The sequence below is a fragment of the Dipodomys spectabilis genome, unplaced genomic scaffold (genome assembly GCF_019054845.1).
Source record: "Dipodomys spectabilis isolate Male_0828 unplaced genomic scaffold, ASM1905484v1 ptg000096l, whole genome shotgun sequence".
Classification (NCBI taxonomy): Eukaryota; Metazoa; Chordata; class Mammalia; order Rodentia; family Heteromyidae; genus Dipodomys; species Dipodomys spectabilis.
Genome location: NW_024870773.1, coordinates 8949695 through 8967409, shown reverse-complemented (window position 1 = coordinate 8967409; position 17715 = coordinate 8949695). Strand labels below are relative to the sequence as shown.

Genomic DNA, 17715 nt, shown 5'->3' with positions numbered 1-17715 from the left:
ATTTGTTTCTGTCCAAAGCTACCCATGTAGGTATCAAGACACATACTACTCAGTCTCAAGAGCAGTAATAATATATGTGAAGGGAAAGGGATAGCATATAGAAGGATAGGAAAAGGGAAAAAAAATAGAGAACAAAAAAATAGAGAAGGAAGAGCTAAATGGAAAAAAAGTAAAAAGATACTGCTTAAAGAAGATCATCAGCACCTGTGCACAATCCAGCTTCAAAAGCAGGTCCTCCTTCTTTAACTTGCTTAACGAAGATGGTATCCATAGGTTCCAAGCGGTTTCTTTGTTTTCCTATGGAAGCAAAAAAGCCCAAGACATAATGTGACTTCACAGTATCCTATTAAAATATGAAAACATAAAATGATATCTAATGGAGATAATTAAGCAGAGATTGTTTTGGGGGTGGGGGGTCCAGTCATGGGGCCTGAACTCTGGGCCTGGGCGCTGTCCCTCAGCTCTTCAGCTCAAGGCTAGCACTCTACCACTTGAGCCACAGTGCTACTTCCGGCTTTTTTCTTTTTGCTTATGGGGTGCTGAGGAATCGAACCCAGGGTCTCATGTGTGCAAGGCAAGCGCTCTACCACTGAGCCACCTTCCAAGCCCATAACTGAGAATATTCTGTATGTCAATTAGTACATCACATACTATACATGAGTAGCTAGGATTACAGGCGTGAGCTGATACCCGGCGCTATTGACTTTTAGTACTGAGTCGTGCTAAGTTTTAAGATAGAGTAACAAGGGAGACTTTTCTTCCCATCAAAGATGCTGGTAGAAGAAAGACATACAAATAGGATGGCGTAAAAACAATCCGGGCTGGGAAGTTGGCTCAGTGGTAGAGCGCTTGCCTTGCATGCCTGAGGCCCTGGGTTCGATTCCTCAGCACCATATAAGCAAAAAGAAAAAAAAAGCAGGAAGTGGCGCTATGGCTCAAGTGGTAGAGCGCTAGCCTTGAGCTGAAGAGCTGAGGGACAGCGCCCAGGCTCAGAGTTCAGGCCCCACAACCGGACCCAATAAAAAAAAAAAAAAAAATCCAAGACAAGTACAGAATTCAGTCATTGCTATGAGGATGACATGATGAACACAGAAATAAATGTCACTCAAAATGCAAGCACTGTATTGCAATCAAGTTAGTAATCAGGTTGCATTCTAACATATTCACAATAGTTGCACTTAAAAATGCACATGATTATTAATGAATTCTACAAAATAATAAGAAGTTAGTTTGACAGTAGTAGTATAACTTTTGAAAACTCTAATAGAAAAGTTCACTTAAACAGAGTGGTTTAAGTTTCACTTAAACAGGTGGTTCAAAGTAATTTGGTGCTAATTTCTATAAAGGAAATATTAATTCTACAATGACTTCCTCTGTAAAGCTAGAGGTAGTCTGTCGTTGGCAAATCTATCAATAAATTATGCTTGAAAATATATGAAGATGAGAGATTAAGAGAATCCAGTCCTACAGGAAATACTATTATATGTGTTGAGAGTTATATAGCTGAATCTGTTTACTTTCCTTTCTATATTTTATCCTCAATACTAGCTACATATTAGTATCCAGTTCCTTTAGGCAAGGGGAAATTGTTCTAAAAATATCCCTTACATACAAGCAAGAAATAGCTCTCTCTTCAATTTCCATACTTCTTGACTTTAAGTCTTAAGTTAAACATTCAGAGGTGTGTGTGTGTGTGTGTCTGTGTCTGTGTGTGTCTGTGTGTGTGTTTGAACTTAGAGCCTGAGTGCTGTCCCTGAGCTTTTTGCTCAAGAGTAGCACACTACCACTTGAACTACAGCCCTACTTCTGACTTTTTGGTGGTTAATTGAAGGTAAGTGTCTCATAGCATTTTCTTGCTTGAGGTTGGCTTTGAACTACAATTCTCAGATCTCAGCCTCCTGAGAAGGATTATGAGTGTGAGTTCCTGGCAGCAATGAACTTTGTTCATTAATTTTCAGAGTATCATGTTCTCAACATGTAAGTCCTATAATCTGTAGGAACCAGAATTCAAAAATAGCACATCTAAAATGTGTGTTAGGCCAGGTACTATATATCTGCAATTTCAGGGAGATCATGTTTTAAAGGTATTAAGTACTACTATACTTAGATGTCATTCCCTTAACCTTACCAAAAAAAAAAGTCTTTTAGCATAAACATGTAATTAAATCTTTTGTATTTGCAAGAAAGTAAAAAGACATTGATCTCACATGCATGAGAAAATAAATCAGACTTAAGAACATATCAAAATCATCTTGAATTCACTTGAAGTTGAGTTTGAAATCAGAAAGAATGAGTATGCTTCTACATTACAGTAAAATAACTACTTGAGGGAAACCAACATGTCCAGTATAACTAAGTAGTTAAAACCAAGGTTCTTACAACCAGATTACATGGTTTTAAATTCTAGCTCTCTTGTTTATTCTCTAAGTGGACTCTTAGACTTTGTAGTATTTGATACATGTTTATAATAAGGATTATTGTTCATCTGAAATTCAAGACTAATGGGGCATTCTTTATTTGATTCAGCAAGTCTTTTCCCAAGTGATTCTATACAATTTATATGTGTCATATTTTTATATGTGTCACATATTAAAAAATGGGGATGTTGATAATTATACCTACCTGGCAAGACTGTAAGGATTACATGAGACAATTCATTAAGTGCTAATGTATCCAAGTAGATAGTTAATTGTTTATGCTAGTCTGATTATAAACTTTTAGAAGGTTTGCGTATAGACTGAGTATGAGGCTGGGTGCTATGGCTCATATCTATAATCTTAGCACTGCTGAAGAAGTGAACAGGAAGATTGCTATCCAGGTAGGCCATAGTAAAAACATGAGATCCTATATAAATACAGCAAAAAGAAACCCCAAAATCAGATCAGAGACTAACTAGGCTGGGGAATATAGCTTGTCACACTGCAAATCATCAATAAATACTTGTTGAAGTCTATAAAACTCAATTGTCGCCAGGCGCTGGTGGCTCACACCTGTAATCCTAGCTACTCAGGAGGCTGAGATCTGAGGATCGCGGTTCAAAGCCAGCCCGGGCAGGAGAGACCGTGAGACTCCTATCTCCAATAAACCGCCAGAAAACCAGAAGTGGCGCTGTAGCTCAAGTGGTAGAGCGCTCGCCTTGAGCTGAAGAGCTGAGGGACAGCGCCCAGGCCCAGAGTTCAAGCCCCACAACCAACAACAACAACAACAACAACAAAACAACAAAACAAAAACAAAAACAAAAATTCAATTGTCAGCTGAAAATACCAGCCAAAAAAAAAGGAACACACACACAAAATGTAGAAAGGTAAAAAGACCATACTGAAAGCAACTTCAGTATCTTTGATATTCACTCTATACTGTCTTCAAAAGAAACTGGGGGCTAAAAAAAAAAACTAGACTGCTGTATTGCTAGGGCACTGTGAATAAAGAGGCTGACTTCACTCCCTAATGATCTTTTTCTGAGAATGCTAAACTCAAAATCACATAACCACAGCATTTAATTTACTTGCAAATCTTAAGTATATAAAGCAAAAGGCTGAAAGTAAATAGATTACCAAAGAAATAAAATTTGAACTAGGCTACTTAGGAAAAAAGCCCCTGAAATGAAGATCCACAGAAACATAGATCATTATAGAGGGAACTCTATATAATTCTGGAAATGAGACCATTTTTCTGAACAGACTGAAAAAATATGTATAATTATATAAGAAAAATCAACCCATACTTAAGATACAGAAAAAAATATGCCTCTGCATATTACAGGACATTTATAAAGCAAACAGTTAACTGAACACGGAAAAGCTAAACATTTTCTCTTTAAGATCCAGAACAAGAAAAGAAAGCCCACTTTCACCACTGTTATTAAGTAAAGAACTAGAAGTCCTCATAGAGACATCCGACATGAGAAAATAGTGACTTCTAAATTGAAGGAGGTGGGGGGGAAGAAGAGGTGAAATCATTACTTCGTACCAATGACATGATCTTGTATACAGAAAATCCCTAACACTGTATCAAGAAACATTATTATAGCTGGGTGCTGGTGGCTCACGCCTGTGGCTACTCAGGAGGCTGAGATCTGAGGATCACAGTTCAAAGCCAGCCCAGGCAGGAAAGTCCGTGAGACTCTTTATCTCCAATAAACCACCCAAAAACTGAAGTGGCACTGTGGTTCAGGTGGTAGAGTGCTGGCCTTGAGGTGAAGAGCTGAGGGACAGTGCCCAGGCCCAGAGTTCAAGCCCCACGACTACCATCACCACCACCACCACCAACAACAACAACAAAAAACCCACAAAACAAATTCAGCCAAGTTGGAAGATTTTTTTTTTTTAAAGTAACATTACTATACACCAACATACACCAATTTCTGAAATAGAAATTAAGAAGCAAGTCAAATTTGTAATATCTACAAAACATGAATAAATTTAATCAGTGACAGATCTCTACAATGAAAAAATCCAAACTACTGATGAAAGAAACAGAAGAGGAGAAACAAAAACAAAAAGAAAGCATCCCATGTTCATGGATTGGGAGAGCATCCATTAAAAAGTCCACACTATCCAAAGCAATTCACAAATGCAATGCAATTGCTATCAAGGTACCATGGTTTTCTTAAAGAAGATAAATAACCCTAAAATTTTATAGTACTACAAAACTCCCAAATAGCCAAAGTCATTTTGACAAAAGGAACAAAGCAGAAATTACACTACCTGACTTCAAAATATACTACATAAAGTTGTAATATCCAATAACAATATGGCATTTGCATACAACAGATGAAGGACCAATGGAACAGAATAGAGAGACTAGAAATAAGCACACGCATCAATAGCCAAATGATTTTCCACAAAGGTCTGAGAAAGAACAGTGTTTAATGAGTGATACTGGGGAGTCTACGGCCATACCACCCTGAACGCGCCCGATCTCGTCTGAGTGATACTGGGGAAACTGGATCTCTATCACCTACCAAATGCCAACTCAACTTGGATTTAAGACCTAAATGTAAGACAACTATGAAACTGCCAAGAGAAAAGCTTCAGGATATTGGAAAATAGACCAAGTGGGAAAATAGATAAGTGGGTTTTTAAAAATCAAATTTAGAAGTTTCTGTACAGCAAAGGAAATAATGATCAGAGTGAAGAGACAACTAGTAGAGAGAAAATATCTTTAAAAATTTTAAATAGTTAATAGACTTAAGTAGACATTTCTCAAGACAGATGGCCAACACACACAGGGAAGAGGCTCAATATTACTATCTGAGAAGTGTCCATCAAAACCACAGTGAGGTTATTACCTGTAGCAGTGGTTATTTAAATAAAGGACTGAAGTTAGATAACTACTTGGCAAGGACAAGGAGGAAAGGAACCTTGGGCATACGGTTGGAGGATGGATAAAAAGAGGGGGAGGAAGGAAGGGAGAAAGGAGGGAAGGAGGGAAGGAGAGAAGGAAGGAAGAAAGGAAGGAAGGAAGAATAAATTAATTAATTACCATTGTGGCAAACAGCAAGAAGATTCTCAAGAAATCAGAAATAGTACTACCCTCTGATCCAGCAATCCAAGGTAGGTAGATATCCAAGAGAAATGAAATCAGTGGAAGAGACATCATGTGCACTGCAGTACTATTCGAAATAGCCAAGAAGTGGAAACAATATAAATTTCCATCTATTGAGGAATAGATAAAGAATATGTGGTACATATATACAATGGAGAACTATCCTGTCATTGAGAGCAACATGGCTAGAACTGGAAACCATGATGTTAAGTGAAATAAACTAGGCACAGGAAGAAAAGTACCACAAGAGATCACTTGTGAATTCTGCAAATATTGACCCTGCAATTAAGAGTACAGCAGTGATTACCAAAAGATGAGAGGAATATGGGGACCGGGAGGGATGGGAAGAAGCTGCTCAGTGGGTATGAAGTTATGTACAGAGAGCAGAAGTGTTCCAATGTGCTGTAGTTGCACAGTAGGGTGACTGTGGATAACATCCTGGTTTATATATTTCAAAAAGCTAGAGGAAAGGGTTTTCATTGTTTCTATCACAGAGAAATGATAACTGAGGAGATATATTTCATCATAATATATAAGTGTAAGAAAACATCACATAAAACACATTGTAATAAAAAGATTACAACTTTTATGTGATGTTTATGAATGGTACATAGTATATATTATATCATGGATGCACACAGGAAAAAAAACAGACATCCAAGTTTTATTTTGACTAGTTTTCTAATGTTAAATAAAACTATCCATTTTGTATATACATATTTCTAATTTGGGGAGGGGAAGAGAAAATGCTGAAACAGGATACAGGTTGGCCCATTCTAACACTGAGATGTACAAGACACTATGTTGAAAATGAACTTTACAATTTTGGGGGGTGGGAGGGAGGGGTTGGGGAGGTAGGGAGAGAAGGGATGATAAGGGGAAACAAAGGAGGGGGTAACAATGCTCCATAAGAAATGGACTCATTACCTTGCTCACGTAACTGTAACCCTTTACAATAAAAAATATTAAAAAGGAATAACAGATACATTATTTAAAATTAAAATCTGCATGTTTCTTATATTAACAATTAAGACTAGTAATGGCTGTAAAATCAATCACCCCTCTCCTTTTGGGTAAGGGCAGAAGTAAAGCAAAGAAAAATTTTGTTATTTTATCAAATCTAACTCAACATATTCTCACTGCCAGGATGATTTCTAGCACTTATAAATTCTCTCTCAAGTCTCCAATTTGCAGACCAAACAATTATTGACATCTCTGAACCCCACATTTTAATACTCCGTGTTGTCAGTAGGGTTGGTTTGAATCATATTCCATTTGCCTTAAGAAAAAAACTTGTACTTCTTATTCAATCTGCAACAGAGCAATATTAAGAAAAGTTTTTATAAATGAAAAGCCATGTTCTAATTTAATCATGTTAAATTTTTCAACCCACAGTCACTTAACATTTTCTTTTGTTGTTGTTGTTTCTTGCCAGTCCTGGGCCTTCAATTCAGGGCCTGGGCACTGTCCCTGAGCTTTTTGGCTCAGAGCTAGTGATCTACCACTTGAAGTACAGTTTTACTTCCTGCTTTTGATGGTTAATTGAAGGTTAGTGTCTCATACAATATCCTGCCCAGGCTGGCTTTGAACCCCGGTCATGAGAGCCCAGCTTCGCAAGTAGCTAGGATTATTGTGGAAAATGTTCTAAATAGTTCACAAAAGTAGAAGTGAAGTAGAGAATGAAGCCCCATGAATATGAAAACTCCACCAATCTTGTTTCACTTAAACACAACCATGTTTTACTAAAAAACTTTAAAACAAATCCCAGGTATTATAAATGCATATCCATGGATAAAAGACAGGAACTTTATCTTTTTCTTAATGAAACAGTAACAAATTGCTCCAATGGTTCATCATAGTATGTACTATTCTGTACAATGAAGGTTTCTAACATAAGCTGACCACGCGGCCAATATTTCTACTCTCAATCTTCTTAAATGTCTTCTTAATGTATCTTGAAAAGAAACAAATAAGAAGAAACAACAGGCCTAGAAGTTATGAATAAATGTAGAAAGGTCTCATGTAAAAAAAAAAATCACGGGGCTGGGAAGGTGGCTCAGTGGTAGAGCGCTTGCCTTGCATGCCTGAGGCCCTGGGTTCAATTCCCCAGCACCACATAAGCAAAAAGAAAAAAGCCGGAAGTGGCGCTGTGGCTCAAGTGGTAGAGCGTTAGCCTTGAGCTGAAGAGCTGAGGAACAGCGCCCAGGCCCAGAGTTCAGGCCCCACGACCGGACCCCCCCCCAAAAAAAATCACAATACAACCCTAAATGAAATGTCTAAACAAGCTGCCTGCTCCCAATGGAACTGTTCTGTCTATATATTCAAATTCGATGAGGTTATAAAGCTACACAAGGTCACAAAGTACACAGAACGGTGCCTGGACATAGGGAATACTCTATTAGTATTTGTTGACTGATTAAAATTATCATTCTAGAAAATGCCAATAGTAAAACTGCCAAAACTTTTCAGAGAGTTGTGCTTCAGGAAGGAAGCTACTGTACTAAGGCTGACCTTTTCCCTCAGGAGGCAGGGGTGAATGCTGCAATTCAATAGAAGTTTAGGTGAATCACCACTAGGTGTCAGACACGAATCAAGTTTTCCTGACTGTAAACTAGGCAGGAAAGACGGCAGAAGAGTATTATTCAACAAATATTTACTAAGCTCTTACAGGGTACCAAACACTAACGCTTCTACAATGAACAAAACAGTCCTGGGATTTGCTGTTAGGAGGATGTGACGTTCATTTAACTTTTTTTTTCCCTCTCTCTCTCTGTTTCAGGAATTTTATGAACTATGTACCTACCATATCTAGATTCATAGCCTTGTTATTCTTGTTATGCTGGATTTTAATTTCTCTGAAACTCCAGAAAGTTTTTTATTGTGTTCTAACCACAAGCAGCTATCTTTCCATCTCTGCCATTATTGCCTCTCAATCCCTTAATCGATTAAACTGGCTCCTCCACTCTGACAAGACCTTCCATTACTGTACCTTCTATTCTTGAGATTCTTGTAGAAATCACTTTCTTTTTTCTTACAAAGGTTACCCATGGATCCATGTGTCAGCAAAACTCAGGGCAATCTCCTTTCCTCCTTGACCTTTCAAGTCCTCTACTTGCCAATCTCTAGCTATGGAGAATGCCAGCCATGTTGGCTCAGTTCTTGTTCCTGGCCCAATAGAACTGAATGAAACTACATAGTGCTACTCAACCTGTTTCTAAGTCCAACTCCATTCCTGACACTGCTCCAAAACATTTCTTACTTGTATTTTAATTCCTGTTCCTTCAAGGTTGCAGTTACAAACTTTTAAAACTTTAACTTGTTGTTTCATTCTGATTCCTGTCCTTTACCTTTATATATTACTCTGTTTTCTCTCTCTCTCTCTTCCAAGTTCTGTTTTGCCCTAACTCAGATGAGCTTTTAGTTATCAGCAGCCTTCAGGGCCTTGTGGCCAGTTTTCTCATGTGTAAAACTTCATTCCTAAACCTTCTCTCCAAATCCCACAGACATACACAAAATTCCTAACTTAAAAAAACAGTTCTCAGCTCTCCACATGGTACTCTCTCTCTTTCTTCCTTTGTTTTCACACGTTGCACAAGTGCAGTCTTCCACTCATTTCATCTTCTTCTACACAGGCCTCTTCAGACAGGAACCAACACCACCCCATCCCACATCCCCAGGCATGTTCACTGTGGTAATTACCCTACCAGCCACTGGTACTGCCTTCCTCATCCTTTCTATCCATTCCACTCAACTGTTTTCGGCAATGTTACACCTAGTCTATCTTTCTTAGGTCTTTTCTAAGCATGTTTCTGGTCTCCACCCTAATGAATTCTCTGACAAGCAACAAGTTTTCCAAGGCCCCCTTAAAATGAACACCTCTTAATTAACAGACCACCAAGTCTCCTGGCTGTGCTCATACCTATCTATTTATTCTCAGATTTCCTTTCTGATTCTTCTTTCTCTGACAGTCTCTTACATGTTATCTTCCCTGGGGTCCTACCTTTATCCTGTGAACCTTCATGTTCTCTATGAATGGTCTCATTATGCCTAGAACCTAATTATAACATATCCAAGGATGGTTTCCAAATCTATTTTCAACCACCTCCCTCATCTCCCTCTAAGGCTTCAGATTCACACTTTCAACTAGGAACTGAATATTCTACAGACATCATAAATGCAATGAAATTCATATGGCATATGAGTCCTTCAGTTAATGGCACCAAAGACTATCCAGTCACTGAAGCTGGAAAACTGAGCACAGTCCTCCAGCACTTGTCTGTAATAGATGACATACAATCCATCCCCAAGTTCTTCCACCAAATCTGGGCAAAAATAACTGGAAGGTTTCTGAAATTTCTTCTGAGCTGCTGTTTCTCCTTCCTCTCGATAAAGACTCATTATCCATCAAGAATTCACCTGTAAGCTCCTCCCTTGCTAAGAAAATGATTTGTGCCACTGTCTCATAACAAGTGTATACACCCTATTTTTGCATTATTATTTTACATTTTCAACGTACACCAGCTTAGGAGCTTCATGAAGTCAGAGCCTGTAGTGTGTGTATTCATTAAATATATTCATGCCAACAAATGTTCTGAGTTTTAAAGTAAGTAAAACTAAGTACCTGCCCTACATTCCAGAGAAGTAAAAAACACATTGGGTAAGAAGTAAGTAGTGTGAGAGAGATGAAGAACTTATAGTAAGCTGGGGAAAAAGCAAAGAGAGTGAAAGGCAGAGATGTTTCACAAAAGGGTTGAGAAGTCCTTTTTGGCAGGTGACATTTGGACAACACTGAAGGAAGTAAGGTTAAAAGCCATGTCACTTCCCTCCTGACAATTACTTTAGGGGCTGGTTCATAGTAGTGACTCAACAGATGTTTGCTAAGTGAATGAATAAACAACAAGAAATGTATTTCCCAAGCTAATATATTCAGTATTTCTATACAAATATATCTTTGTTCATGGAGACTAGCTGGAATAATCAGGACACAGAGGGAACCACCTAGCTAGTGTGTGTCTGAGATCAAGGTCCCAAGTTACAGAGCTATTTTAAATCACCTAGTTACAGAGCTGCCTATACACATAAGGTATTGTCCAGAGATAGCAATGTTTTACAGAATATTACTACCCTAACCACAAATTTTTCTTGACTTTTATTAAAAAAAAATCTTTACAGGTCTATCTGTTGAACAGCACATGCGCGCACACACACACACACACACACACACACACACACACACACACACACACACACACAAGTACACACATAATGTTTTTATTGAGACAAGGTTTTGCTATGTAGTCCAAGCTAGCTTTGAACTCAATCCTCCTCCTTCTACCTCTCGAATGTTTGGATCACAGGAATATGCACTCAAATGCTGGGATTACAGGACTGTGCACTATGCCCAACTTAGTTTGCACAGTCTAAGGAACAATTTTTGCCATTATCAGTCTTGTGTTAATACTACCTCCCTGAAAAAGTAAATCAAGAGGCAGGATATGCTCAACTTACTGAAAACATATATGAACAATCATGCATGTCTCCAAAATATGAGCAGAGATGTTCCAGTGAGAGAACTGTATAACTGTCAATATATTTTACTAATTATGAAATGCTAATCTACTCCACTTTGTACAATACATCTCTTCAAACACTTGAAAACAGCTAGCAATTTTTTTTCCTCAATATCTTTTTTTTTCAAGCAAAACTATGAAAATTTAATACACCTTAACTAAAACCCGGGAAAAGAATAATTCACTAGAGTATAGATTATGGTAACAAGAGATCCCTGGTAACAATTTTATAGAATTGAAGGACATCTATCCATTGTCACAAGAAGTTTTATGAATCCCAGCAAAAAACACAAAGAATCACTCATCTAGATTCAATGGTGTAAAATGACACACACTAAGGACACAGAGAAAAATCTTTAAAGTAAAGGGCATTAAAAATGTTCACTTCCAGAGAAGGAATGAATCAAACTGACTTCTTACTAATAACAACAAAAAGCAAGAGAGTGGAATATTATCTAAGATTACTAAAGAGTTTTGTACACAGAACAGACCAAAAGAAAGACATTTCATTAAAAAACACATAGAGAGATGCCCGATGCCCATGGCTCACACCTATAATCCTAGCTATTCAGAAGGCTGAGATCTGAGAATCGAGGTTTAAAGCCAAGTGGAGCAGGAAAGTCTATGATACTTTTATCTCCAATTAAACACCAAAGCCAGAAGTGGAGCTATGGCTCAAGTGGTAGAGTGCTAGTCTGAGCAAAAAAAGCTTAGGGACAATCCCTAGATCCTGAGTTCAGGCATCAGGACTTACACAATAAAAAGACAAAAAAAAAAAAGCCAGGAGAAAAAATAGATCTAAACAAATAACTCTAAAAAAACTTGAAGATTAAACAATATATTATTAATTACATTAAAATAAATAGCTGAAAAATTCTTATATCTATCTACAGTGAACTGGTTTCAGAACCAACTCTCCTTAACATGAACAACAACCACAAAAGGCAGCCAGGAAGCAGAAACCAGAATGCATCCATCCAGCAGTCTCAACAGGCTGAGGAGAGAAAAGGGGAATACAGGACCAGCCCAGGAAGAAAGTCCTGGAAAACAATGCTTTCATGGGGCCCCAGAGTTATATCAGTGAGCAGGGGTAAAAGTTCAACTCTGTCAAGCACCCAAGGAATGCTCCTCAGATTTCCTTCCTGAGAAACTGATGCAGACAACCATGGAGGACAATAGCCCCCCATTTCACTCTCTACCTTCCAGACCCCCACTGTGTTCACACGGAGGTCATACTCCCCCACTGCTGCCCGAAGTTGGGGCTCCTTACTGGCTCAGCAGATGTCCTTACATCTGTACTGAGGTTGGAGGTCACAAAGTCCGCTCTAATTAGGGTGCTATCTATCCTTCTATCTAACTATAAATGTAAGGAAGTGAGACACACTTTTTTCATGTGGAGATTGGTTTAATTAAAATGATAAGATTATTATGCTTAAGCCCAGGGCACTGACTTATGCCTATAATCCTAGCTATTCAGGAGACTAAGATCTAAGGATCATGGTTCAAACCCAGTCCAGACAGGAAAGTCCGTGAGACTTTTATCTCCAATTAACCACCAGAAAACCGGAAATGGTGCTATTGCTCAAGTGGTAGGGCGCTCGCCTTGAGCTGAAGACAGCACCCAGGCCCAAAGTTCAAGACCCACAACTGACTATATATATGTTTAATCACAATTTCAAAACATATTGAATATACGCTGTAGTTACTACTGATTTTGTTCTATAAAAGTGTAACTATTTGGTAGAGGGATACTAAAGATAGAATTCATACCTTTGTGCTTAGTAGGCAGGAACTCTATGTATGACCTTGATTCTAGCCCTATGTTTACACTGGTTATTTTAAGACAAGGTCCTAATTTTTCGCCTGTATCTAGGCATGAACTGCAACCCTCCTATTTTATGCTTCCCACTGTAGCTAGAATGACAGGCACACCACTACAACACCTAGATTCTTCTGTTCAGATGGAAACTAGTGAATGTTATTGTCCAGGCTAGCCTTGAACCTCAATCCTCCTCATCTCAGCCTTCTGAATAGCTAGGATTACAGGTGCAAGCCACTGACTAGCCCCTGGCTTATTCTCTGGGTCTCATCTTTATAGGCTCCTGCTGTCAAATTATTTTTTTTAAGAGAATTATTTTTAAAACAAAATGAGAAAAAAAAAACAAGGAAGGAGATTTGAAAACAGGTGAGTAGAAATAGAAAAGGCACAGTTACAGACTTAAAGAGTTAGACACACTGATTTGAAATTCCAGCTTTGCCACGTACTAGCCATGCGCTTTGAGCAAGTTACTTTATCTCTTCTATGTACAACATGGGATTATCTCATACCTGACAAGATTATAGTAAGAGCTAAATAGAATATACTTTAATGTCAAATATATGTTACTGATACACCTGCCTTCTTTTCATTGAAAGTTCAAGCAGCTCTCCTTCCAAGTAGATTACAAGTATAAATCAAATCTACTTGCAAACCTTTTCATCCCAGCTGAGAAGCACCATAAGCTAAACTGCACTTGGGGTTGTCACTTCACCACACTGGTGACCCTCTGGGAAAAGAGGAACAGTACTGAGGACTACCAAGTGAACACTGCTCCTTTTCTACTACTGGGACTATGAGAGCATCTATCTCTGACCTCAGTACAAACAGGATGTTAATTTCTTAGGATACAACCATAACTAATCATATTCAACTAAACATGTTCAAATCTGAATTCACAGCCCATCTTTGATAGTGGTATAATATCTACTACATAAATCGGTGTAGATGGGACTGGGAAGGTGGTTCAGTGGTAGAGCACTTGCCTTGCATGCCTGAGGCCCTGGGTTTGATTCCTCAGCACCACATAAGCAAAAAGAAAAAAGCCAGAAGTGGCGCTGTAACTCAAGTGGTAGAGCGCTAGCCTTGAGCTGAAGAGCTGAGGGACAGTGCCCAGGCCCAGAGTTCAGGCCTCATGACCGGACCCAAAAAATAAATAAATAAATCTGTGTAGGATCAACTGGATAAATCTATGTATATTAAGTGTCCTGTTGTCCCTGAGCTTTTTTGCTCAAGCTATTAACACTCTACCATTTGAGTCATAGCGTCACTTCTGGCTGCTTAGTGATTCATTGGAAATAAGAATCTCATAGACTTTCTTGGCTGGAACCATGATCCTCAGATCTCAGCCTCCTAAATAGCTAGGAGTACAGGCATGAGCCATTGGCACCCAGCTCTGTCAATTCATTTTTATATCCTGAAGCTTTAACCGGATTTATCTTCCTATCTAATGTATGTGTTTCTCCATGTGAATAAAACTGTGTTCCAAATGATATTAGAAATACATTAACAAATAAAATAGGTAAGTTATGATTTTCCTTAGCAGATACATCCTCAATCCCATTTTATGATTCTTCTTCAAATCTCTCTGAAAGATACAGATCCTCTAGTTTTTGCTTACAGATGCTTAAGTTTACTATTCCCACTCAAGAGCATATAACTACATTCAATTACTTCAGGAAGCTTCCTATGTGCTGACCTGCACACACATTTAGGACTTTTTCTTCTACATTTATTGAACATATTTCCCTATGGCAGGCATACAACTGCAGACCCTATGTGTCTGCTATTGCCCAGGCACCAGCTAGAGGATGATGGGAGGAGAGACGGGGCACCTGTATTTCCCTTCTTCTCTGATGTAAATTACCCATTGAAGGCACTGAAGTCTATGTCTCAGCCATGCCAAAAATCATTTAGATCAAATCCTAAACCCTAGTGTGTAACACATGATGACAGAGGAGCTGTCACCTTCATAGGTGACAACTATAAACAGACCCTACCTAGCCCCATCCCCTCAGGTTATTTCTGATAGTGCTGAAAGAAACCATTTTCCTCTCATTTTAATCCTTAATATATAGCCTTACCAAGGCCTCACATCAGTCTGGTGAGATAAAGGACAATCACCAAATGAGTAAAAAAACAATCTGTAAAATATCCACGTAAATGAAACCACTCAGCAGACCTACACATACAAATCCTGATACCTAAATAATATTATGCCAGGCAAAAATCACAGAGAATGTACTGTATTGTTCCATTTATAAGAAATTCTAGAAGAGGCTAAACTAACCTACACTGACAGAAAATAGATCAGTGAATTGCTAACACCAGCAGAGTTAATAAAGGAAGGGTGGAAAGATAATCTTTTATGTCATACCTGTTTTGGGAGCATGGTTCAAGGAATAGAGAACTTGCTTAGTAGGTACAAGGCCTTCAGTTCAAATCTCAGTATTGCAAAAACAACAACAAACCACTCAAAAATGACCAACTGGTAAGACTTAAAAGAAATGCAAATAAATTTGCTAAAGATACATATATAAACTTCTACTAATGATGAGAAAACATTAGACAAACTCAAACTGAGGACATTCTACAAAAAAAAAACTAATGTTTTTCAAAAATGTCAAGGCCAGAAAATACAAACAAGAGAAAGGGGGAGGAGGGAAAGGAGGCAGGCAGGCAGGCAGGCAGAGACACAGAGAGGAACTGTTACAGACTAGAGGTGACCAAGGGACTAGAACAACTGAATCTAACATGGAATTCTGGAAGGACCAATAGAAAAATAGAAAAAGGCCCAGTGGAAAAAGCACTAAAATACAAATAAAGTATTCAGTTATAATTCAGGTAATAATCTACTAATCTTACTTTCTTAGTTTTGTTCATTGTTTCATGGTTACATATACTTTTAAAATCGGGGAAGTTGAATGAATACATAGAAATGTTCAGAAGTACTTTTTCAACTTTTTTAAGTCTAAAATTTGCTAAAAACATTTTTTGATAGGAACTTTTTTTGGGGGGGAAGGGGAGGGTGTCCGGTCGTGGGGCCTGAACTCTGGGCCTGGGCGCTGTTCCTCACCTCTTCAGCTCAAGGCTAGCGCTCTACCACTTGAGCCACAGTGCCACTTCCGGCTTTTTTCTTTTTGCTTATGTAGTGCTAAGGAATCGAACCCAGGGCTTCATGCATGCAAGGCAAGAGCTCTACCACTGAACCACCTTCCCAGCCCAGGAACTTTTTTTAATTACACATAAACTTTAACTCATTAAAGTTGATTTAAAAGTGAAATGGCTAAGAATGTGTCTTAGTGGTAGAGTGCTTGCCTAGCATGCATGAAGTCCTAGGTTCGATTCCTTAGTATCATATAAACAGAAAAGCCTGGAAGTGCTGTTGTGGCTCAAGTGGTAGAGTGCTAGCCTTGAGCAAAAGAAACTCAGGGACAGTGCCCAGGCCCTGACTGCAAGCCCCAGGACTGACCCCCCAAAAAAAGGTGAAAGAAAAATAAACCATAAAAATTCTATTTCAAGGTTTTTATTTTTAAGCTCTTTAAATAATTTAAATCAACAGAACCCAAATCCTGGTAAGATACAAAACATCCCTTACCTAAAACAATGACTAAATTTAGAAAAGTTAAATTGAAATCAAAATCTCAGACATGTTCCTTAAAATTATGATATAAATAACGAAGTTATTATATGAACAAGTTGTAATGAGGCTATGGAATTCATAAAACTGATGTCTAACGTTAAAAAAAACTATCTTTATGATTCTCACACTTAAGAATTGTTATCCAGTTGAACTTCAAAACTATTATCTCAGTTATTAAAGATCAGAAATATATGGGCAAGCTTTCAGAAAAAAGTAAGAATTTTTATAGCATACCTCCTCTGTTTCCATTTTCTTCATCCTACAAAATAAAACAAAATATGCACTAGTAAGTACATGTTATACACTCTTGTCAGATCAAAGCATGGCTCAATTTAATCTAAAGCGACCTCCCTAATATTTGCCAATTATAATTTCACTAATAGTGTCTTTTGCCAGAGGGTAGAGTTGTCACCAAAGAAGAAAAGTTTGTGGATGAAGCCAATTTGGGGGAAGGACATCAAGAGTTTGATTTTGACATGTAGACTGTGAAGTGTCTAGCAGAAAGATCAAGTAGAATTGCCAAATAAATAGTTGGATAGATGAAACTAGAATTTGGAAGCAAGGGCTGGCCAGCACTTATGGCTGTATAGTGCATCTAAATGTGCCAAATTCAACTGGACCAAGAACTCTATATAAAGAGACTGCTTCCAAATTGAACATATTTAAGTTCCTGTACTCAATGAGAAGTTTAGTCTCTTTGCCACAGTGTTATCTACAACTGAAAAGCAGCTTATAAAAACTATATAAAAATATCCTACCCAGGCACCGGTGGCTCATGCCTCAATCCTAGCTACTCAGAAGGCTGAGATCTGAGGATTAAAATTCAAAGCCAGCCCAGACAGTAAAGTCCGTGAGACTCTTATCTCTAATTAACCACCAGAAAACCGAAAGTGGTGCTATGGCTCAAGTGGTAGAGTGCTTGCCTTGAGCTGAAGAGCTCAGGGACAGAGTTCAAGCCCCATGACCAACAACAACAACAAAAATCCTCATTCAATTTAATGCATTTGGGAGGCAAAGACATTTGCTGAGCCTCTATCATATGGAAGCTTCTGTAGTAAGAAAAGCAGAGATTTGGCTACAGGCTGATTATTTATTACACAACTTTGACCTTTATTTTGGCTGCCCAAATGTTGTTTTCT

At 38.3% G+C, this 17715-nt stretch overlaps 1 protein-coding gene across 2 annotated transcripts in view; it reads right to left on the bottom strand.

Moving 5' to 3' along the window:
• Arhgap21 (Rho GTPase activating protein 21) overlaps positions 1-17715 on the bottom strand; it is a 120553-nt gene that overhangs the window by 47845 nt on the left and 54993 nt on the right. For both annotated transcript variants that reach the window (XM_042686075.1, XM_042686076.1), the window contains 2 exons: positions 16811-16835; positions 205-297 (listed from right to left, as the gene is read on the bottom strand). In XM_042686075.1, coding sequence (XP_042542009.1) covers positions 205-297; positions 16811-16835 — 118 coding nt within the window. The remainder of the gene's footprint in view (positions 1-204; positions 298-16810; positions 16836-17715) is intronic.